Genomic DNA, 22,342 nt, shown 5'->3' with positions numbered 1-22,342 from the left:
TGTTCCCAGATAGGATTCTGGGTAAAATCAATGAGGCCCCTCCCCCTATTCCCGAGAGGTTTCTGGGTAAGGTCAATGAGGCACCTCCCCCTTCCCAGAGAGGATTCTGGGTAATATAATCCCTTCCCCTCAGCACTGTGGGTAACGAGGCTGTGAACTCACTGTGAACTGTAGGCTGCTGGGTTGGGGAAGCTAGTGGACTACACCTCCCAGCATGCCCTGCGGCTAGAAAGCAGGGAGGGCAAAGGTGGCTGAGGGCAGCAATGGCCGTTGGGAGTTGTAGTCCTTGCCGATCACGCCACTGCGAGACTACAACTCCCATGAGGCTCTGCGACGGACAAGATGGCGATCTGGGAACCGCACTACAAGTCCCATGCGGCCTTGCGACGTACAAGATGGCGTTTTGCGAGCCGCACTACAACTCCCATGATCCCTTGGGAGAGAAGCGGCACCCGGCAAGATGGCGACCTTAGGGCGCACGGTAGCCTGGAAGCCGAGCACTGCAACTCCCATGAGGCCATACGCTGCCTTGCTCGATGCACCGGACAACATGGGGGAGAAGAGCTGCAGGGCGGCTCGCTCGGGCTGCCGGGAGTCGTAGTCCGAGCCCTCCCGCGCCCTCAGTGCTAACGGGCCTGCCCTGACGGAAAGGACTACAACTCCCATGAGCCCACGCGAAGGCGACCCGGACAACATGGCGGGAGGGCGCCGCGCTTCCCGCAGGGCCTGCCGGGACTTTGAGTCCCGACCCCTCCCGCCCGTCCATGGGTTCTAACGGGCGCACCCCGAGGGAGCAAACTACAACTCCCGACGTGCCCCGCGGCCGGGCGGGGGAGAGGCTGGCAGGGAGGCGGAGAAGGAGAAGAAAGCTACAACATGGCGGCCACGGCCGCCCCAAAGCGCTGGGCGCTGTGAGGGGGGGCGGGGAGGAGCCCAGGAGCCAGCCCCCGGTTAGGGGAGGGGGGCCCCCGCCCCCCCCCTCGCCCTGACCCCGAAGTGGGGCCCACCGCGATGGGGGTCCAGGGCTTCCAGGAGTTCGTGGAGAAGCGCTGCCCGGGCGCCGTGGTGCCCGTCGACCTGCTCAAGCTGGCCCGGGCGGCGGGGGTCCGCGGGGGGCCCCCCTACTGCGGCCTGGCCGGCTACCTCCAGCCGCTGCCCGGGCCCTACCCCCCGCCTCTCACAGCCCACTCCCAGCATGCTCCGGGGTTAGCGTCGGTAGCTCATTCCCAGCATGCTCCGGGGCTGGCGTCAGTAACTCATTCCCAGCATGCTCCGGGGCTGGCGTCAGTAACTCACTCCCAGCATGCTCCGGGGCTGGCGACGGTGGCGGCCCACTCCCAGCATGCTCCGGGGCTGGCGACAGGGGCGGCTCACTCCCAGCATGCTCCGGGGCTGGCGACGGTGGCGGCCCACTCCCAGCATGCTCCGGGGCTGGCGACGGTGGCGGCCCACTCCCAGCATGCTCCGGGGCTGACGTCGGCCTGCCCGGCCCGGCTGCTGGTGGACGCGGACTCGGCCCTGCAGCGGCTGTATGGCGGCTACCAGACGGACTGGGTGTGCGGCGGCCAGTGGAACGCCATGGTGGGCTACCTGGCGGCCCTGTCCCAGGCCTGCCTCTACCAGGGCGGGCTGGAGCTGGCGGTCATCTTCAATGGCGGGCTGGGCAAGGAGCGGCTGCCCGAGTGGGGCCGCAAGGCCCAGGCCGAGCGGCAGACGGCCCAGCTCATCGCCGGCCACGTGGGCAACAAGGGCACGCCGCCCCCCCGCGCCTGGTTCCTGCCCCCCGCCTGCCTGGGGCACTGCGTCCGCCTGGCCATGATCCGCTTCCGGGTCAAGGTAGGAGAGGGCGGCTGCGCGCCTGCCCCCCATGTCCGTTCACCCCACGCCTCCCCCTGGCGCCCTATGACTGTGCCTACCTGAGTCTGCCCCCTGCCCTTCCACCTATGGCCCCTTCCACCTGCATGAGCCCCGCTTCCTGCGGTCTGAGCTGTGACCCTAATCCTCTCTGCCTCCTTCCCCTGCACTTCATCGTTCTCTTTCGTCTCCTCTCCCGACCAGCTGGGCTGCCTGGCTCTGTGATTGTTCCTCAGAGGTGGCTGCATCCCAGCACCCGGCGAGCCCTTCCTATGTGGCGTTGTGTTTGGCTGTTCCCCAGCTGCCCCGCCCCAGAGGTGGCTGCATCCAGCGCTGGGAGACTCCTATTCATTGCATCTGTTGGATCTCTCTCTCCATCATCAACAGTAGTTCTCTTTTGACCTTTAATGTGGGTTCCTGGTACCGAGTGCTGGATAGGAAGGGTACTTCCGGGGCTAGCTGCATCGTCAGCCCTTGAGCTGTAGGTGCCAGGGGAATGCTCTGTGCCAGGCAAAGTGGAGAAATAGGACAGGGGGGTCATGGGGGCAGCTGAACGGGAGCTTCTGGTGCGACGCTGGGGCCGAAAGGGCTAAGGCCATCCTGGGATGTATAGACCGGGGAATCTCGAGTGGGAGCAGAGGTGATTTCACCCTGGATTCGGCCCTGGTGCGTCCGCTGCTGGGATCCCGCGTCCAGTTCTGGTGTCTGGAATTCAAGGGGGCTGTTGATCAGTTGAAGAGGGGCCGGAGAAGAGCCAGGAGACCGATGCAAAGGGTTAGAAAACCCGCCTGCGAGAGACGCCAGGAGCGCGATCTCTTGAGCTCCACAAAGGGAAGGTGAAGGGTGATGTGATCCCAGTCTCTAAACGCCTCCGGAGGGACCAAACGTTTCCTGACGGGCTCGCCAGTCCAGCAGTGGAAGCTCGAACACAAGCTAGTGGCTGGAAGTTGAAGCAAAATAAATCCAGCCTGGAAATCAGGTGTTGATTTTGAACAGGGAGGGGCCCCATTTCCGAGGGACGTGTGGATTCGCCATTGAACTCAAGGACGTCCTGTGGCCTGTGTTTAAACAGGTGCCTGGTTGGAGAGCGTCTCTGGGAGGCATGAGACGGCCAGCGCCCCGGAGCAGCGCCCGCCTGTTGGCAGTTGGGGCTGGGCAACCCAGCTTTAATTAAAGGGAGAGAAGGAACAGCCACCAGGAGGGTTGTGGAATCGTGCCAGGGTCGCGATGAAAGGGAGGTGGGGTGGGGTGGGGGACAATCAAGGGACGGCGACACTTCGAGGACAGGCAGCCGGGGCAGTTCTGGGTGGAGCTGCCTGTCCCATGCCCAAGGATAGCTCTGCCTCCGGATAAGGGCTGTGATCCACTCTCGTGCTTCAGGGCTTCGCCAGCTCAGGTCAGGAAGGAAGGTTCCATCTCTCCCCAATGCAGAACTGTCGTTTCTCTGCCCTCCTCGGAAGCATCAGGGACTGGGTGCAGCTAGAGGCGTCGTGGGCCGGCGAGCCAGAGCCCTCTGTCTAGCCCCCTGGTCGCCAGTGTGGGGTTGGCCTGATTAACTCTGCCTCTGCCCTGGCTGATGGCTGGTACTGAGTCCCCGGGCAGAACCACGGGTTGCGCTGACGGGGAGAGAGAAACCCAGCAAAGAGCTGCCGGCTTCCTCCGAGCCCAGAGATGGCGCCTGCCAATTGCATCCCCCAGCGCGCTGTGTTCTCTCCTTCCTTCCTCTGCGGGGGGCTCTGTCCCCACACTCCTCCCCCATACAGGGCCCCCCCGTTCCCTGTCTACAACAGGGGGCTCTGCGTGTGCCCCATTCCCTCCTCCCTCTATACCAGGGCCCTCCATTTCTCCCTCCCCTATACCTGGGTCCCCCGTTCCCCCCTCTATGGCGGGGGGCTCCGTGCGGGCCCCCTTCCTTCCCTTGTCTCACCACAGTCGAGTGTGACCATCTTCTCCCACCTGCAGGTCTTCCAGAGCCTGGAGGACCATCACCTGGAGGTGGTGTCCTTCTTCCGGGGAGCGCGGCTTCCACGGGCTGCTGGCCCACGACTCGGAGTTCGCCCTGGCCAGCCTGCCCTGCTACTTCAGCGCCCACGCCCTGAAGCTGAGCTGGAACGGCAAGAGTCTCACCACCAACCAGTTCCTCATGCACCAGGTGGCCCAGCAGCTGGGCCTGAAGGTCTCCAGCTTCCCCGTCTTCGCCGCCCTGCTGGGTAGGAACAGCCTGGGGCAGGCGCACAGAGCGAGGGCAGCAGGGACACCCCCGGGGCTCAGCCCCTCTAGCCGGGGGGACGGAGACGCAGGCCCCTCTGGGAGGGGAGGCCGTGCCTGGGATCGAGGGGTCCGGGGCACTGGCTAAGCTGTGCCCTGTTCCTCCCCACCCCACCGCCGTAGAGAGCTGGCGGCGTGACAGACAGGGCAGCCGCGGGGTGGTGGCTCTAGCCGGGTCTCTGTGGCTGTGGGGGAGGTGCTCTGGGGTTGGGGAGCACACGACAGGGGCTGGGGGAGCGCTCTGGGCAGGGTCTCTGTGCTCTTTGGGGGACATCTGGTGGGGTGGGGGTTTGGGGACCTCTCTAGGCAGCATCTCTATGTGAAGTACCACACGGAGGAGTGTTGGGGATCACTCTAGGGAGGAACTCTATGGTCAGGGAGCCCTGTACAGGGGGACTGGAGACCGCCCTCTAGGCAAGCACTCTATGGTCAAGGAGGACAAGAGGGGCTGGGGACCACTCTAGTCAGGGTATCTATGGTCGGGGAGGACATGAGGGGCTGGGGACCTACTCTAGGCAGGGTCTCTATGGTCAGAGAGGCCATGGACTGGGGACCACTCTAGGCAGGGTCTCTATGGTCGGGGAGGACATGAGGGGCTGGGGACTACTCTAGGCAGGGTCTCTATGGTCAGGGAGGCCATGGACTGGGGACCACTCTAGGCAGGGTCTCTATGGTCGGGGAGGACATGAGGGGCTGGGGACCACTCTAGGCAGGGTCTCTATGGTCAGGGAGGCCATGGACTGGGGACCACTCTAGGCAGGGTCTCTATGGTCGGGGAGGACATGAGGGGCTGGGGATCACTCTAGGCAGGGTCTCTATGGTCAGGGAGGCCATGGACTGGGGACCACTCTAGGCAGGGTCTCTATGGTCAGGGAGGACATGAGGGGCTGGGGACTACTTTAGGCAGGGTCTCTATGGTCGGGGAGGACAAGAGGGGCTGGGGACCACTATAGGTAGAGTCTCTATGGTTGGGGAGGACATGAGGGGCTGGGGACTACTCTAGGCAGGGTCTCTATGATTAGGGAGGACATGAGGGGCTGGGGACCACTCTAGTCAGGGTCTCTATGGTTAGGGAGGACATGAGGGGCTGGGGACCACTCTAGTCAGGGTCTCTATGGTTAGGGAGGACATGAGGGGCTGGGGACCACTCTAGGCAGGGTCTCTGTGGTCAGGGAGAACATGGGCTGGGGATCACTCTAGGCAGGGTCTCGATGGTCAGGGAGAACATGGGCTGGGGATCACTCTAGGCAGGGTCTCTATGGTCAGGGAGTGGACTGGGGGGGTTGGAATTGCATGAAGAAAGGGATCACTCAAAGGGTATCCGGAGAGAAAGAGGGGTGCATTTATGCAAATGACAGCGCCTAGTAATCAAATATTCAAATCAGGGCTGCCTCATTTGCATAACATCTGTTTTCTGGCCCTCTGGCCTGAATCCTCCTCCAATCAGAAGACTCCGTGACCGCCCCCCCCCTTTCCTCTTTGGGAGCGGTGTGTGGGCACCGAACCCCATTGGGGTGCAGTAACCGGGGACCGTGTTATTCCCGCCTCCCCCAGGTAACCACATCCTCCCGGACGAGGACCTGGCTGCTTTCCACTGGAGCCTTCTGGGGCCAGACCACCCGCTGGCATCGCTCAAGGTAGACTCTCAAATCCCCTGGCACCGCCCGCAGCAGCCTGGTAGGGCTGGGACGGGATTGGCCTTGCGGATAGGCATTGTGGGTCGGAGCAGAGGGGACTGAGAGCCAGGATCCCTGGCCCTGGGAGGAGAGTGGGGTCTAGTGGTTAGAACAGGGGAGGCTGGGGACTCTCTGGGCGGGCCTCTGCGGTCGGGGAGTGCCGGGGGCTGGGGACTCTCCGGGCGGGCCTCTGCGGTCGGGGAGCGCCGGGGGGCTGGGGACTCTCTGGGCAGGCTCTCTGGTCTATGGTCGGGGATCACAGGGGGGGTGATGGAGGGTGGGGCTTCCAGCCTGGCTGCCTGTGGGGTGCCAGATGCTGAGCACTGTCCATGTCTCCCCCCTGTGCCCAGGTCCGAGCCCACCAGCTGGTGCTGCCCCCCTGCGACGTGGTGATCAAGGCCGTCTCGGAGTACATCAGCGCCATCAAAGACCCCTGCGACCTGGATGCCGTGGGGAGAGATGTCTTCAAACACTCTCAGGTGAGCGGGGAGGGGCCTGGCTTGCTGACCGGAGCTGCTGATCCAGTCCTCTGGCGTGCCATGAAACCCCCTCTGGCCAAGATCAGGGGCCTGGTGCGCTGTGAGACCCCCCTCCGGCCCGAGATTGTGGGGTGCCCAGCGCTCCGAGAGATCCCTTTGACTGAGATCGGCGCCTGCCGCGAGCCGTGAGACCCCCTCCAGCTGAGATTGGGGGCCCCAGCGTGCCATGAGACCCCCTCCAGCTGAGATTGGGGGCCCCAGCGTGCCGTGAGACCCCCTCCAGCTGAAATCAGGGGGCCCCAGCGTGCCGTGAGACCCCCTCCAGCTGAAATCAGGGGGCCCCAGGCGCGCTGGATTTTGCCCCATCTCTTTGGGGGTCCGACTCCCAAGCCCCGTTGGGCTGACACTGCAGTCCTGTGTCGCTCTGTAGTGTCAGACAGGGCACAGCAGCTCCTGCTTTGAGAGGTGGGTTCGATGGCCGGGGTGGGCCCCCCTCTTAGTCCCCGGATCCCCAGCCAGTCTCCTGTCCGCTTTGCTCCCCCAGTCCAGGACGGAGGATAAGATTGAGCGCTTCAAGAAAGCCGTGAACTATTATTCGGTGACTGCCAAGATGCCCCCAGCTCCTGTGGGCCCGTCCTCGTTTGTACGTGAGTATCTGACAAGGGCTGCTTCCCACAGCGCCTCCTGCTGGGAGAGGCCGGGGCTGGAGCAGCCAGGAGCTCCACCCACAGCCAGCGCCCCTCCCCCTCCCCACAGCGCCTCCTGCTGGGAGAGGCCGGGGCTGGAACAGCCGGGAGCTCCCTCCACAGCCAGCGCCCCTCCCCCTCCCCACAGCGCCTCCTGCTGGGAGAGGCCGAGGCTGGAGCAGCCGGGAGCTCCACCCACAGCCAGCGCCCCTCCCCCTCCCCACAGCCAGCCCGCAGCGCCTCCTGCTGGGAGAGGACGGGGCTGGAGCAGCCGGGAGCTCCCTCCACAGCCCCCCCTCCCCACAGCCCCCCCCACCACTCTAACCACTAGGACCCCACACTCCTCCCAGAGCCAGGCAGAGAACCCAGGAGTCCTGGCTCCCAGCCCCCCCCGCTCTAAACACAAGACTCCACTCCCCTCCCAGAGACGGGCAGAGAACCCAGGAATCCTGGGCGCCCCCTGCTCTAACCACCAGACCCCACTCCCCTCCGAGAGCCGGGGAGAGCCCAGCAGTCCTGGGCGCCCCCTGCTAACCATTAAGCCCCGCTCCCTTCCGCATGCCGAGCCCCTGCTCTGTGTCTCAGTGCCAGGCTATGGATCCAACCACTTCGGAGGAGAGCAGCCCCTGCGCAGCGCAGCCCGGTGGGATCCCTCCCCACGGGGAAGCCTATGGTACGTTCCAGTCCGGGGTGCGGAATGGGATTGGGGTCTCTGGAGTCAGTGGGCTGGAGTGGGGGGTGCGGCAGACTGACAGCCAGGACTCCTGGGTTCTCTCCCCGGCTCTGGGAGGGGAGTGGGGGCTGGTGGTTAGAGTGGGGGACGCTGGGAGCCAGGACTCCTGGGTTCTCTGCCCAGTTCAGGGAGGGGGAGGGGGGAATCTAGGGATTAGAGTGAGGGGGGGATGGGGGTTGGAGCCAGGACTCCTGGGTTCTCCTGGCTGTCAGGAGGAGTGGGGTCTGCTGCTCTTTGTTCACCTCTCTCTCTGCCTCCCTCCCCAGTTCCCACCCCACCTGGGGCCAAAGATGCAGTACCAGCCTCCAGCCCCATCCTCCTCCTTGGCCGCCCTCCTTCCCGCCGGGCCCCAGCGCCAGCCTCCTCTTCTCCCCCCACCCCGCTCGGAGACGTGCCCCCCTTTCACGAGGACCCCATCCTGAAGGGCGGCGACTTCAACAGCTGGCCCGGCACCTACAACGCCCAGTTCCCCCCACCACCACCGGGGGCCCCAAGCCCTCCCCTTCCTCTGGGCCGGCCTCCTCCCCCTCCTCTTCCTCCGACGGCGAAGAGCACAACGGGGGCAGTGCCAAGTGAGTGCGGGCTAGTGGTTAGAGCAGGGGGGCACAAGCCAGGACTCCTGGGTTCTCTCCCCGGCTCTGGGGAGGGGAGTGGGGGCTAGTGGTTAGAGCAGGGGGGCTGGGAGCCAGGACTCCTGGGTTCTCTCCCCAGCTCTGGGAGGAGAGTGGGGGCTAGTGGTTAGAGCAGGGGGGCTGGGAGCCAGGACTCCTGGGTTCTCTCCCCCGGATCTGGGAGGGGAGTAGGGGCTAGTGGTTAGAGCAGGGGGGCTGGGAGCCAGGACTCCTGGGTTCTCTCTCCGGCTCTGGGAGGGGAGTGGGGGGCTAGTGGTTAGAGCAGGGGGGGCTGGGAGATAGGACTCCTGGGTTCTCTCCCCGGCTCTGGTAGGGGAGTGGGGGCTAGTGGTTAGAGCAGGGGGGGCTGGGAGCCAGGACTCCTGGGTTCTCTCCCTGGCTCTGGGAGGGGAGTGAGTCATCACCTCCCCCATGTCTCCTCCCCAGCCACGTCTCCGAAGTGCTGCAGCCGAAGTCTGGCTGGGAGGGGCCCAGTGCCGAGAAGCTGAACCAGGGCTGGGGGCAGGCTGGGGGCTCCGGCGACACCGATGGGCCCCTGGCTGGGCCCGAGCCCTCCATCCCCTCGCTGCTTTCCATGGCCACCCGAAACCACATGGACATAACCACCCCCCCCGCTGCCCCCCGTCGCCCCCGAGGTCCTGCGGGTGGCTGAGCACCGGCACCGACGCGGCCTCATGTACCCCTCCATCTACCATGTTCTTACCAAGGTGAGCCCGGCTCCAGTCCTGGCTCTGGGAGGGGAGTGGGGCTAGTGGTTAGAGCAGGGGGGGCTGGGAGCCAGGACTCCTGGGTTCTCTCCCCGGCTCTGGGAGGGGAGAGGTCTGGTGGGTTAGAGTGGGGGGGGGAGCCAGGACTCCTGGGTTCTCTCCCCGGCTCTGGGAGGGGAGAGGTCTGGTGGGTTAGAGTGGGGGGGAGCCAGGACTCCTGGGTTCTCAGTCCCCTCTCCTGATGTTCCGGCGCAGGGCGAGATCAAGCTCCCCGTGTGCATCGAGGACGAGTGTAACACTGAGTTGCCCTCAGCCGCTGTCCTCTTCCGCGGCGCCCGCCAGCATGTCTACGGGGTGCTGTTCGGCGTGGCCGAGAACCAGCGCCGGGTGGAGCGCCTGGCCATCCGCCGCCGCATCCCCACGGAAGGTATGGACCCTCGTGGTGGGGGCTGGGAGACTCCAGATACCTGAGTTCTGTCCCTAGCTCTGGGAGGGGGGGCGTGTTTGGGGGTATGAGGAGCCAGGACTCCTGGGTTCTCTCCCCGGCTCTGGGAGGGGAGTGGGGGCTGGTGGTCGGGCGTGGGGCTGGGAGCCAGGACTCCTGGGTTCTCTCTGACCCCTTCCCCTCTCATTACCCCGCAGTGCCCCCTGTGATCATCAAGGAGTGGGCGGCGTACAAGGGGAAGTCCCCACAGACGCCGGAGCTGGTCTCGGCCCTGGCCTTCCGCGAGTGGACCTGCCCCAACCTGCGGAAGTTGTGGCTGGGGAAGGCAGTGGAGGACAAGAACCGGCGCATGAGGGCCTTCCTGGCCTGCCTGCGGGCCGACACGCCCGGCATGCTGAACCCGGCCAACGTGCCCACGCACCTGCTGCTGATGTGCTGTGTGCTGCGGTGAGCGGGGGCGACCAGCGACAGAACCAGGCCCCTGCTCTCACCACTAGACCCCATTCTCCGGAGCTCCCAGCCCCCCCGCTCTCACCACTAGACCCCACTCCCCTCCACGAGCCGGGGAGAGAACCCAGGCGTCCTGGCTCCCAGCCCCCCCCCACACACACTCTCACCACTAGACCCCACTCCCCTCCCAGAGCCGGGGAGAGAACCCAGGCGTCCTGGCTCCCAGGCCCCTCCCCCTCCCCCCCCGCACTAGACCCCACTCCCCTCCATGAGCCAGGGAGAGAACCCAGGCGTCCTGGCTCCCAGCCCCTCCCGCCCCCCCGCTCTCACCACTAGACCCCACTCCCCTCCCAGAGCCGGGGAGAGAACCCAGGAGTCCTGGCTCCCAGCCCCCCCGCTCTCACCACTAGACCCCACTCCCCTCCACGAGCTGGGGAGAGAACCCAGGCGTCCTGGCTCCCAGCCCCTCCCCCCCCCCCACTCTCACCACTAGACCCCACTACCCTCCACGAGCTGGGGAGAGAACCCAGGCGTCCTGGCTCCCAGCCCCCCCCCACTCTCACCACTAGACCCCACTACCCTCCCAGAGCCGGGGAGAGAACCCAGGCGTCCTGGCTCCCAGGCCCCTCCCCCTCCCCCCCCCCCACTAGACCCCACTCCCCTCCATGAGCCAGGGAGAGAACCCAGGCGTCCTGGCTCCCAGCCCCTCCCGCCCCCCCGCTCTCACCACTAGACCCCACTCCCCTCCCAGAGCCGGGGAGAGAACGCAGGCATCCTGGCTCCCAGCCCCCACTCCCCTCCGCGAGCCGCTCCGTGTGGGAATGCCGGGCCTGGCCGGGTTCACTCTCTGTTCTGTTTTCAGTTACATGATGCAGTGGCCCGGAGGGAGGACCCTTCATCGGCACGAGCTGGACGTGTTCTTGGCTCAGGCGGTTTCCTCTCAGCTCTACGAGCCGGATCAGCTGCAGGAGCTGAAGGTAGGGGGCTGCCGCCACGTTCCCCGGGGGGAAAGCAGCCGTGTCCCCCCGCTTGTCCAGCCTGGGGTGCCTCGCTGCTGCCCGGCCCACGCAGCCACCCGCCTCGGCGTCACTGCCTGCTCTGGCTGGGCACTCACCAGCTACTCCCAGCCCTTCCCCAGGGGTGCGGCTCGTCCTGCCCCGTCTCTCCCGGCTCCCCAATGGAAACTGGCCTGCCCAGACCCCGTTCTCTCCGGCGGAGGTTCCCAAACACGCCGGGGTAGAGAAAACCAGCAAAGAAGTTCATTAACCCCAGGCTATAAGATTTGAAGTGATGACTGGTGGTGAGGCGTGAAAGTTGCGCTGGGTCCCAAAGAAAATCAAACAAGAGAAGACCCAGACCGGTACCTAATGTAACGAGCCAGGTGAACTGAAGAGCAAAAAGGGGTTTCTCCCTATAAGGACCCCGGCCCAGTTCAGTAATGCTTCATTTGTCTTTCAAACGGGGCCGCTGCCGTGAGTAGAGATGAGGGGAGAATACGATTTGGGCTCCTCTGTTTCCATTCGTATTCCCCTCTCCCTCTCTTGAGGATTATGTCCAACTTGGGTGCAGGAAACCCCAGCCGTGTCTTTGCCAACGGGTAAAGTTCTTGTTCGCACCCTTCTTCCCTCCAAAGACTGGCTGCTTACCCAGGTGATAGTCTGCTTTATTATCTCGTCACCTGGCCAGGCCGTCAGTGTGTCCCTTGTCTCTGAGGAACTGGTTTGCGCCTGCACGTCACAGCGATGTTATACAGTGGAATCTCATAACTTTCCATACAACGTTGATACACACATTTTACTGGGACAATAATGTTCAGCAGATTATGAGTTTTCAGGTGATACCTCACAAGGCACATTTTGTACACAATTTATCCTAGTCTGTAAAAGCAGTGAACATGGGGTACAATTGGTGACAGCCAGCACTGGAGCTGTTTGGGAGAAAGGTGAATGGGAGCGGGGTGCAGTGACTAGTACGGGGGGCTAGCAGCCAGGACTCCTGGGTTCTCTCCCCAGCTCTCACTGGAGAATGTGCTGGAGTTATTCCTTTACTAGATTAAAAACTGCCCAGCCGCCCACATCTTAACGCCGGGCGAGCCTCCCCATGCAGTGTTATGTGTGGCTGTTTCCCAGCTGCCCTGCCCCAGAGGTGGCTGCACTCCTCCCCATGTTAACATGATGGGAATGGTTCCCTTGCAGATCGAGAAGCTGGATGCCCGGGGCGTACAGCTGGCAGCCCTCTTCATGAGTGGAGTAGATACGGCTCTGTTTGCCAACGACGCCTGTGGGCAGCCGGTGCCCTGGGAACACTGCTGCCCCTGGATCTACTTCGATGGCAAACTCTTCCAGAGCAAGCTCATCAAAGCCACCCGCGACAGGGCCCCCCTCATTGACCTGTGTGACGGGCAGGTATGGGGCAGGACGCCTGGGTTCTCTCCTTGCTTCTGGGATGGGGAGTGGGATCTAGTGGGTTAGAGCAGGGGGGGCTGGGAGCCAGGACTCCTGGGTTCTCTCCCTGGCTCTGGGAGGGGAGTGGGGTCTAGTGGTTAGAGCAGGGGGTGCTGGGAGCCAGGACGCCTGGGTTCTATCCCTGTCTCTGGGGGGAGAGTGCGGGAGGGGGTTTGAGAGGCTGCTCCTCTTGGTCTGGAAGTACCTGGATGTTCTGACATTGGGGCAGGCTGTGGGGGAGGGGCAGGGATGTGGGGGAGGAGGTCAGCTGGATTCAACTCCCCCCGCCCCCCACTTTCCTCTCCAGACGGAGCAGGCGGCCAAAGTGGAGAGGATGAGACAGAGCATCCTGGAGGGCGTGAACTTCAACCGCCAGGCCCCGCCCCCTCTGCTCCCGCCCCCTCCCTTTGTGCCTGCCATGGCCGCGCCCTTCTATTCGATGCCCCTCTACCCCCGCACCACGGGCTCTGTGCTGCCGCCAACTCCTGGAAGGAGCAGAGGGTTCACAGGTGAGAGAGCGTTGTGTCCCCTGAGCCATGTCCCTGCCCTGTCCCGTGGGGCATTGGTGGGAGAAGTGGGATCCCCAGATGGCTGGATTGTATGCCGTCTTGAAGGCAGGGGTAGGGGAGGCCTCTTTTCTCCCCCCTCCAGTTGTAGATATGTGGAGTGTGGGGGGCTGGTGTGGGGCTCCAGAGCAGTGGGGCTGGTGGGCATCATCCTATTGAGATGCATCGGGGCAGATTTCCACTGTCAGCGCTATTGGCTCAGGCTCTCTGCAGACTCAGGCAGAGGTCGGTAATGCCCAGGGCAGTTCACACCTCTCCCAGTGACTGGCTCAGAGTCTCTGCAGACTCAGTCAGGAGTCAGTAATGCCCAGGGCAGTTCACACCTCTCCCAGTGACCGGCTCAGGCTCTCTGCAGACTCAGGCAGAGGTCGGTAATGCCCAGGGCAGTTCACACCTCTCCCAGTGATTGGCTCAGGCTCTCTGCAGACTCAGGCAGAGGTCGGTAATGTCTAGGGCAGTTCACACCTCTCCCAGTGACCGGCTCAGGCTCTCTGCAGACTCAGGCAGAGGTCGGTAATGCCCAGGGCAGTTCACACCTCTCCCAGTGACTGGCTCAGAGTCTCTGCAGACTCAGTCAGGAGTCAGTAATGCACAGGGCAGTTCACACCTCTCCCAGTGACCGGCTCAGGCTCTCTGCAGACTCAGGCAGAGGTCAGTAATGCCCAGGGCAGTTCACACCTCTCCCAGTGACCGGCTCAGGCTCTCTGCAGACTCAGGCAGAGGTCGGTAATGCCCAGGGCAGTTCACACCTCTCCCAGTGACTGGCTCAGAGTCTCTGCAGACTCAGTCAGGAGTCAGTAATGCACAGGGCAGTTCACACCTCTCCCAGTGACCGGCTCAGGCTCTCTGCAGACTCAGGCAGAGGTCGGTAATGCCCAGGGCAGTTCACACCTCTCCCAGTGATTGGCTCAGGCTCTCTGCAGACTCAGGCAGAGGTCGGTAATGCCCAGGGCAGTTCACACCTCTCCCAGTGACTGGCTCAGAGTCTCTGCAGACTCAGTCAGGAGTCAGTAATGCACAGGGCAGTTCACACCTCTCCCAGTGACCGGCTCAGGCTCTCTGCAGACTCAGGCAGAGGTCAGTAATGCCCAGGGCAGTTCACACCTCTCCCAGTGACCGGCTCAGGCTCTCTGCAGACTCAGGCAGACCCTGTTTCTGACCCAAAAGATGACGTTCTGCTACTGTCTCATATCTCCTGGGGCCTGTACGTGACCCTAGTGTCACCTGTCACTCATCTCCCCCCCCCCCTCTGTCTCCGCTTCCCTAGGTCTCCACCCCATCCCGCCTCAGGGGGGCAAGCTGGAGATTGCCGGCATGGTTGTCGGCCAGTGGGCGGGCAGTAAGCCCTCGCGGGGGCGGGGCTCCTTTGGGATGCAGGTGGTGTCTGTCGGGGGGCCAGGGAAGGGGTAAGTACCGCAGCACTGCTGAGGGGTGGGCTGGAGAGAGGCTTGGCTGGCTGCTGGGGAACCAGCATTCTCCCCTTGGGTCATCTCTGCACCATGCGAGCCATCTGTGTGTGGCGTTATGTGCAGCTGTTCCCCAGCCGCCCCGCCCCAGAGACAGCTGCATCTCAGCACCCGGCAAGCCATCCCTGTCCTCATGAATTATGCTTATATTATTTGTAATCATTAGAACTATTAATGGCCACTGTTTTTATCCTCGTTAACGTCACCCTGGTTATTAGGCCCATTACTTAATTACTCTTATTACGGGGGCGTCAGTGTAACAACCCTGCTGCTAGCTAATCAGTAGTATTTTCCACCTTGCTCCACCCCAGACGCAGTCGAGACGGGTCTGGAAAACTCCCCAAAGGAAACAAGAAACTTAGCAAGCAGGTACGTGTTTCTGCCTTTCCCTCAGCCCCACTGGTCTGGATGTTCCTGCCAACCCTTCTCCATGCCCCCCGTCCCCCTACAGCTGGGATGCCCCCCGTCCCCCTACAGCTGAGATGCAGCCACCTCTGGGGCGGGGCAGCTGGGGAACAGCCCGTGCAGCGTTATGTGTGGCTGTTCCCCAGCTGCCCCGCCCCAGAGGTGGCTGCATCTCAGCCACGGGTGTAGTGGGATGGGATTCCAGCGGGTGTCCGATTATGTTGCACTCCTGTTCTCCGCAGGGCTCGTTGGAGGGAGCAGCCAAATCAGCAGAGTTGCAGAGGGGGCAGTCCCCGTCGCAGGTGAACGGGGGCGAGGATTCGGGGGACGGTCCCTGCCCCCCGGCCCCATCCCAATGTGCCTTAGCCAGAGACGCTGACCCCTGCGGTGATGAGGGCCAGTACTGCGGGCGGCTGGCCCAGGAGGTGGATCGCGGCCCCGATACCAAGCTGCCCCTCCCGGCTCTGCAGAAGGAAGAGTGACGGGGGTGGGGTGGGGGACCTGATTCGGGGGCGGGGCCAGGAGTGTGAAAGCCTCAGGGTACCATGAGGACAGGCGGGTTGGAAAGGCAGCACCCCAGTGCATTGTGGGGGATCTCCTACAGTGCCCCAGTGCATTGTGGGAAGATTTGTACCTGTTTTCCTACCCCCTGCCCCCTCCTGGCACCGACACCCACCCCCGATCATGCTGATCGGCTCCACAACATGGCGTATTTTATTATTTTTTTATTTTAATATTTGTGGGTGGGGAGTTGACGGTTTTTTATGGTTTTTAACATATTATATATACCCCTCCCCCGGCTCTTGTAGCGGGGGGCAGGCGGGAGAAATGCTATTAAGTAAAGGGGGAGCCGTTCAAAGGAAGCCAGCCAGGATGAATAAAAGCGAGTGGGGAGGAGTGATGTCGTGGTGCCCCCTGCCCTGCAACGCTGGGCGCCCTCCACTCCCCGGCACCCACAGCGCCCCTCACTGCTCTGGGTGGAGCCCCAAAACATCCCAGGGGTGGGGAGGCGGATTTCCCCAATATTTGGCGGGTGCAGACGCCCCCAGCCCGTGTTCGTTTCGGGTGGTACGGGGGCAAGTTCGGGGCAGAGGCGCGGATGGTTGAAATCCGCCCGTGCTTTGTACAGAGAGAAGAGAGAGATTATATTTACAGAGAGATTCTATATAGAAACTACGTATCTTGGGGGGAGGAATTCCCGTGTCCCCAGCCGCAGCTCCAGAGCCGTCCGCGTCAGACCCAGGGGGGCAGGGGCAATCGGGGGGGTCCCTCCGAAACCAGACTTCCGCGGAGTCCCCCCTCCTGGCCGCGGTTCCCAGCTGGGCTGGCCAAGGGAGGGTGGAGGAGGGGTTCGGGTTGGTGGGCAGGGATTTTGAGGCTGGGGGGCTGTTAGGGTTTCTGTCCCATGGGAGGGGAATGCGGGGACTTGGAGGCTGACTGGTCGGGGATGTATTTGGTGTGGGGGGGACCTCCTTAAAGTCCCATTCAAATCTGGTGGAAAGGTTTTGTATCCTAATCCCCCCGACTCTAACTTCAGGCCGGGGGGCTGGTGGTGAATTCCCATGCTGGCCCCCTGGACGGCTCCTCTCCTGACCAATCCACGCCCCTGTCGGCACGGGAAGGCTTGAATTCCCCCAGATCCAGGCAGAGACATGGGGATTTGGGGAACAGGGAGGGGGCAAGAAACAGGCCAAATCTCAATAAACTTTATATATTATTTTTCCCCCGCCTCGGGGGTGAGGGGATGGGATGAAATTTAACGCCCCCTTTTGCGATCGGGGGCACTGAACCCTTTTAACCCTGACTGATCCGCCAGCAAAGACTCCGGAAAACTCTCTCCGGACTCTGATTACTTGAGCTTTCGAACCGAGGCCAATTCCGAATCCAACGCTCGGAAGACGCCCCCCGCCCGAGGCAGCTTGTCGGCAGGCGTCACCCTGTCGGTTTTTATTACTTTAACCGTGTTTCAAAGTCAGGCTTCAGATCAGGCGTCTCTGAGTGTCTGGAGACAATCGGCCGTGTCTGCGAATCGCGAAGGAGTCAATCTGAAGCGTTTGGGGTTGGGAATCTTTAGGGACAGACGCCTGGAATTGCAATCACTTTTATTGCTGGAATAACCCCCTTTTCGGGGGGGGAGGGAAGATATGATTTTAAGGACCCTCAGCATTTTACAGAGCTCATCCCAATTCAGTGCAGCCATTTTTCTCCTCTGAAATCCAGAAAACTAAACCTGAAATCACAGCCTCCCGAACTCCCTCCGCTAAACTCCCAGGGGGAAATTCTGAAACGCATCCACCAGTCGGAAGATTTGTAGTTTCTGCCGTCCCCGAGATTTTAAACACGGAGTCGCTCTGGGGCGCGGAGAAGAGCCGTGGAAATGATTGGAGAGGTGAGAGCAGCCAGCGGGGTTCGGAAGGAGATCGAGAGGGGACTGGATTCTGCTGGAGAAGCTTGGGCAGTCACGGTACTACGGGGCTCTTTAGTCTGGTGGAGACAGGCTGCTGAAAAGCAAGAGGCAGGAGGCTGAAGCCAGACCAATACAAATGGAAAAGAAGGGCCCAGTTCTTACCCGTCAGGTGATTAACAGCTGGGACGAACTCCCAATTGAGGTGGCCCGTTCTCCAGCTCTTGGGGTCTTCCCGTCCAGGTGAGATTGTTTACGCCCCTCGCCAAGTGACATAAACTACGCTGAAAAGCCACCGAGACAAGCATCCTGCCTGGCAGGGGTGTAGCGGTCTTGACTAGATCGGCGGAGAGTCGCCTTTTAGATTTACACTGGAAATAAAACGAGCGCAAATCTCAACCTCGGATGGGGGATTTGAACTGATCCGAGTTGGGGCCGCTGGCTCAGTTGGCTTTGCAGAAGCCCCTTTCTCGGCACCATTCGGCAGAATCGCAGATTCCCCGCGCTGGAAATCGCTTGTCCCTTGTGGAAAACCGTGGCCAGTTTCCTCGCCCCTTCCGCATCTGCTTCGGGGGCTCAGTTCCCACCCACGCTGCCTTTCCTGATGTCGTGAGGTGCCCCGCAAACCCGACCGGAGGTAAGAAGATCCCTTTCTTTCACCGTTGGCATTCAAGAAGCCTCGATTGCCCCACCCAGCAAGGGACTTAGCTCCTCGAAGAACCATTGAGGAGATGATTTGGGAATCCCGTCGTTGGAGGATTTTAAGGACAGGTTGGACAAACCCCTGTCAGGGACGGTCTAGGTTTATTTGGTCCTGCCTCCGTGCCGGGAGCTGGACTGGATGACCTCTTGAGGTGCCTTCCGGCCCGTGGAGTCGGGCACCTTTGAGGATCCGGGGCCTTGCTCGTGGCCTGGAAGACCTTGTGTTTCCGTGTCCAAGGCCAGAAGTCGAGTCTTGCGTAGGGCCGGGCGGTTTCACTGAGCCCGAGGACGGTGGTTGGACTAAAAGAGAGAGAGCGGTTGTGAGGGGCCGCAGGGAATCCATTTAGGTGAGACGTGTCCGGATGATGCCAGCAGGCTCGGGCTGCAGTGGAAGATGAAACTTCCCCATTGCCAATCTGTCGACGCTCAGCAGCTCCAAACACCTCATCCAGGGTCCCGTCTCCAGCCGGGGCTGGTCCCAGCTGCTTCAGAGAAGGTGGAAAAGCCCCAGAAAAATCCATCAAAGCCCAGAGTCGTGTGTGAAATTGCTGTTGGCTGAAGTGTGCGTGTGGCTTGCTGCGGGCGTCGTGTCTGGCAGCCGAGGGCAATGGAAACCAGTGGACAAAGGCAGGAGGAGAGGTATTTCCTGCGAGTGAGCGGTGGAATCGGGAGGACACACCTCTCTCTCAGCCGTCAGGCTGGCTGCAGGACTGACTGGTGAAAGTCGCTGGCCTCGTGTGCTGGGGCTCGGCTCGGCCAGTCCTTCAGATGAACCTGGAACATATTGGAGGCTTTGGGATTGTGCTGCTAAATTTCTCCATGGTTTTTTTTCCTTATCTGGGTGAAACACTTTATGACTAGCATGGAGCCCATTTCCCCTGCTGGTGTCAATTGGGGATTCCCACAGCTGGGGGCCTGGCCCCATTGACCCAACGGAGCTGCGGCCCATTGACCCAACGCTGCTATGGCCCATTGACCCCAGCTGGGGGCCTGGCCCCATTGACCCAACGGAGCTACGGCCCATTGACCACAGCTGGGATCTTCCCCATTGACTCCAATGGAGTTACGGCCCATTGACCCCAGCTGCGATCTGCCCCATTGACTCCAACGGACCTGCGGCCCATTGGCCCAATGGAGCTATGGCCCATTGACCCCAGCTGGGGGTCTGGCCCCATTGGCCCAATGGAGCTATGGCCCATTGACCCCCAGCTGGGGGTCTGGCCCCATTGACCCAATGGAGCTGCAGCCCATTGACCCCAGCTGGGGGCCTGGCCCCACTGACCCAACGGAGCTACGGCCCACTGACCCAATGGTGCTACGGCCCATTGACCCCAGCTGGGATCTGCCCCATTGACCCAATGGAGCTACGGCCCATGGACCCCAGCTGGGATCTGGCCCCATTGACCCAATGGAGCTCCAGCCGATTGACGCCTGCTGCGGGTCTGGCCCCATTGACTCCATGGAGCTATGGCGGATGGACCCCAGTGGGGGTCTGGCCCCATTGACTCCATGGAGCTATGGCTGATGGACCCCAGTGGGGGTCTGGCCCCATTGACTCCATGGAGCTATGGCGGATGGACCCCAGTGGGGGTCTGGCCCCGCTGACTGCAGCGAAGTTATACCATGTGCCTCAGGTGGGGATCTGCCCCATTACAGCTCTTTGTGGATTGAATCCGGGCAGCTGAAATCGGGCTGCCAGCGAGGAGCCTTTTCGCTGGGGTTGGACCCTTGGCAGCAGCGTCTGAATTCACCCTTCCGCTCCCGGATTACTGCTTTCCACTTGGAGCTGCGGCTGACGCACACACTGAAGTGGGGTTTTCAGTTTCGTTTTCTTGCTGACTCAAAGCTTTAAAAGAGAACAAAAAACACAAAGAAGATCGAACCAGCCCACCTGCAGTTCTCTTGACTTTTACGCCAGCCAGCCTGCCCTGGGCCTGGTGTGGCTACTGACTTCCTACCTTTGTCCACTAAATCAACTGGCTGATGCTGTAAGCTAGCCACTCGGACATTATTCTCCCCCTCCTCCTCGTCTTTCGGTTTTTAAACGGTGTGTGTGTGAATCGTATTAACTCACACGTGGATTTCTCAGTCTTCTCTTTGTGTCCCCTGTTGTGTGTCAGAAACCGGCCCCCGACCACGTTCTCTTGAATTTTCATTTGACCTCCACCAAGGAGAGAGAATTTTCTCGCGAATGAGACAAAACCTGTCCTCGGGAATTGTTTGTGGCCGGCCTGGGGAAATTGCTCAGACCATGGGCTGTAACTGTGGCCGGCCGGCCTGGAGGCGAATATAAAGTCTGACGGCACAGCTCCGGCCCCAGCGTCTGAGAATCTGCGCTCAGATTCGCTGGCCTTTAAAATCTCACCGCGCCCCCAGCCGCACGTGAGAAGCAACTGGGCAATGAGCAGTCCTGGTGTTTCAGTTTAATCTAGTTAGCGAATTCAGTAGAGCCAGGTCTGGGCGCTAGCTGTCTCCTGACCTGTATTTCTGCTAAGTAGGCCTGGACCCCTTTCTGTTCCCCTGGCCTCCCTGCTTCATGGCGTCTTTCTCCTGTTAATTTCCTTTGCTGCTGATTTAATTTAACTTTTTAAAATCAGACCCCATTGAAAAGCCTTTGGGTTTATACTGCTATTTATGGTTAAGGATTTTTTAAAATAATTTTTGTTGATGTTAAGAACTTTCCCTCCTCCAATTTTGAAATTAAAATTATTTCTATCTATCTAGCCCGCCCCATCCACCCGATCTGTCTGTCTGTCTATCTAGCCCCACCCACCTCCTCTAGCTACCTATCGCCTCACCTGGGGCATACACCTTTTTGATGATAGTCATTGCACTTCTCTGTTAGATGCTTTTCTGGCTAGAAACTAATGACTAGTGAGATTTTTTTGAAGCAAACCTCAAAAGTCTCAATCGTGTTTTGTTTTTTTTTTGGTTTTTGGTTTTTGGTAAATTGTAAACCAGGTGACTTTCCTTTCCCCACTTGGCGCCCCCCCTCCCCCAGCCTTCAAATCATTCTGAAGCTTCCGGTTTTTGTAACCGTATCTACGTATACATAGATTTTCTCTCCCCAACTTTTAAAATGCTTTTAGCATAAGAACCTAGGTTTGGGTTTTTTTTTGTTTTGTTTAAACCTCAAAGTATCTTTCACTGAAATGAGCAGCCGGGTTATTTTCTTCCTTGCGATCTTGTCAATTTACAGTTGTGTATGATATTTACGAGGGGAAAAAAATCCAAGTAAGAAATGTCACAGGTTTTGTTGTTATTAATCGTATCATTTAAATCCCCCCACCCCCACCCTTTTTTTTTAAAGCTACTGACACGTGTTTATTAGTGGACGGATAAATGTTACCTCTACTTCCCTTGCACCTCAGCCCTATGACTATAAAAACCCTGTTGTCCCGCTAGCCCCAGATCCCACAACTCGCTCCCTAGTTTATCCATGTAAGTTGGGACGGGTCCCGCTTCGGGAGGGAAATTGGCAGTCGTGGGGACGCGGGGGAAGGCTGCGTGGCGGAGGCGAAGCCGGCAGGGGCGATGTGTTTCGCTTGGGTGGATCTGGTGGATCTGGATGCGTGGTACGGTCGTCTGTGATCGAGGAGAGAGACTTACAGTACTTAATAAAAGTCTATTCTTTTAGTAAACCGCAGCTGCGCTGGATTCTTCTTCTGCGCGGCGGCTGAAGGTAGGGGGCTGGGAGCCAGGACTCCTGGGTTCTCTCCTGGCTCTAGGAGGGGAGTGGGGGCTGGTGCTTAGAGCAGGGGGGGCTGGGAGCCAGGACTCCTGGGTTCTCTTCCCGGCTCTGGGAGGGGAGTGGGGGCTGGTGGTTAGAGCGGGGGGCTGGGAGCCAGGACTCCTGGGTTCTCTCCCCGGCTCTGGGAGGGGAGCGGGAGCTGGTGCTTAGAGCAGGGGGGGATGGGAGCCAGGACTCCTGGGTTCTCTCCCCAGCTCTGGGAGGGGAGTGGGGGCTGGGTGGTTAGAGCAGGGGGGGCTGGGAGCCAGGACTCCTGGGTTCTCTCCCCAGCTCTGGGAGGGGAGCGGGAGCTGGTGCTTAGAGCAGGGGGGGATGGGAGCCAGGACTCCTGGGTTCTCTCCCCAGCTCTGGGAGGGGAGTGGGGGCTGGGTGGTTAGAGCAGGGGGCTGGGAGCCAGGACTCCTGGGTTCTCTCCCCAGCTCTGGGAGGGGAGCGGGAGCTGGTGCTTAGAGCAGGGGGGGCTGGGAGCCAGGACTCCTGGGTTCTCTCCCCAGCTCTGGGAGGGGAGTGGGGGCTGGGTGGTTAGAGCAGGGGGGGCTGGGAGCCAGGACTCCTGGGTTCTCTCCCTGGCTCTGGGAGGGGAGTGGGGGCTGGGTGGTTAGAGCAGGGGGGGCTGGGAGCCAGGACTCCTGGGTTCTCTCCCCGGCTCTGGGAGGGGAGTGGGGGCTGGTGGT

The 22,342-nt window shown here is 61.3% G+C and overlaps 1 protein-coding gene across 1 annotated transcript; it reads left to right on the top strand.

Moving 5' to 3' along the window:
* The first annotated feature begins 431 nt into the window (after window positions 1-431).
* FAM120C (family with sequence similarity 120 member C) lies at window positions 432-21,558 on the top strand. The gene is given in 20 exon segments (XM_065571197.1): window positions 432-1,836; window positions 3,817-3,867; window positions 3,869-4,064; window positions 5,677-5,759; window positions 6,149-6,277; window positions 6,822-6,924; window positions 7,549-7,636; window positions 7,963-8,074; window positions 8,076-8,204; window positions 8,207-8,268; window positions 8,755-8,935; window positions 8,937-9,035; window positions 9,291-9,462; window positions 9,678-9,927; window positions 10,793-10,907; window positions 12,126-12,335; window positions 12,682-12,883; window positions 14,208-14,346; window positions 14,718-14,775; window positions 15,054-21,558. Coding segments are annotated over 20 exon segments (3,444 nt in total). The 5' UTR covers window positions 432-1,011; the 3' UTR covers window positions 15,294-21,558.
* Window positions 21,559-22,342: the final 784 nt, after the last annotated feature.

Source organism: Chrysemys picta, chromosome 17 (genome assembly GCF_011386835.1).
Source record: "Chrysemys picta bellii isolate R12L10 chromosome 17, ASM1138683v2, whole genome shotgun sequence".
In the NCBI taxonomy this organism is placed as follows: Eukaryota; Metazoa; Chordata; order Testudines; family Emydidae; genus Chrysemys; species Chrysemys picta.
This window is presented reverse-complemented; position numbering and strand designations above follow the sequence as displayed.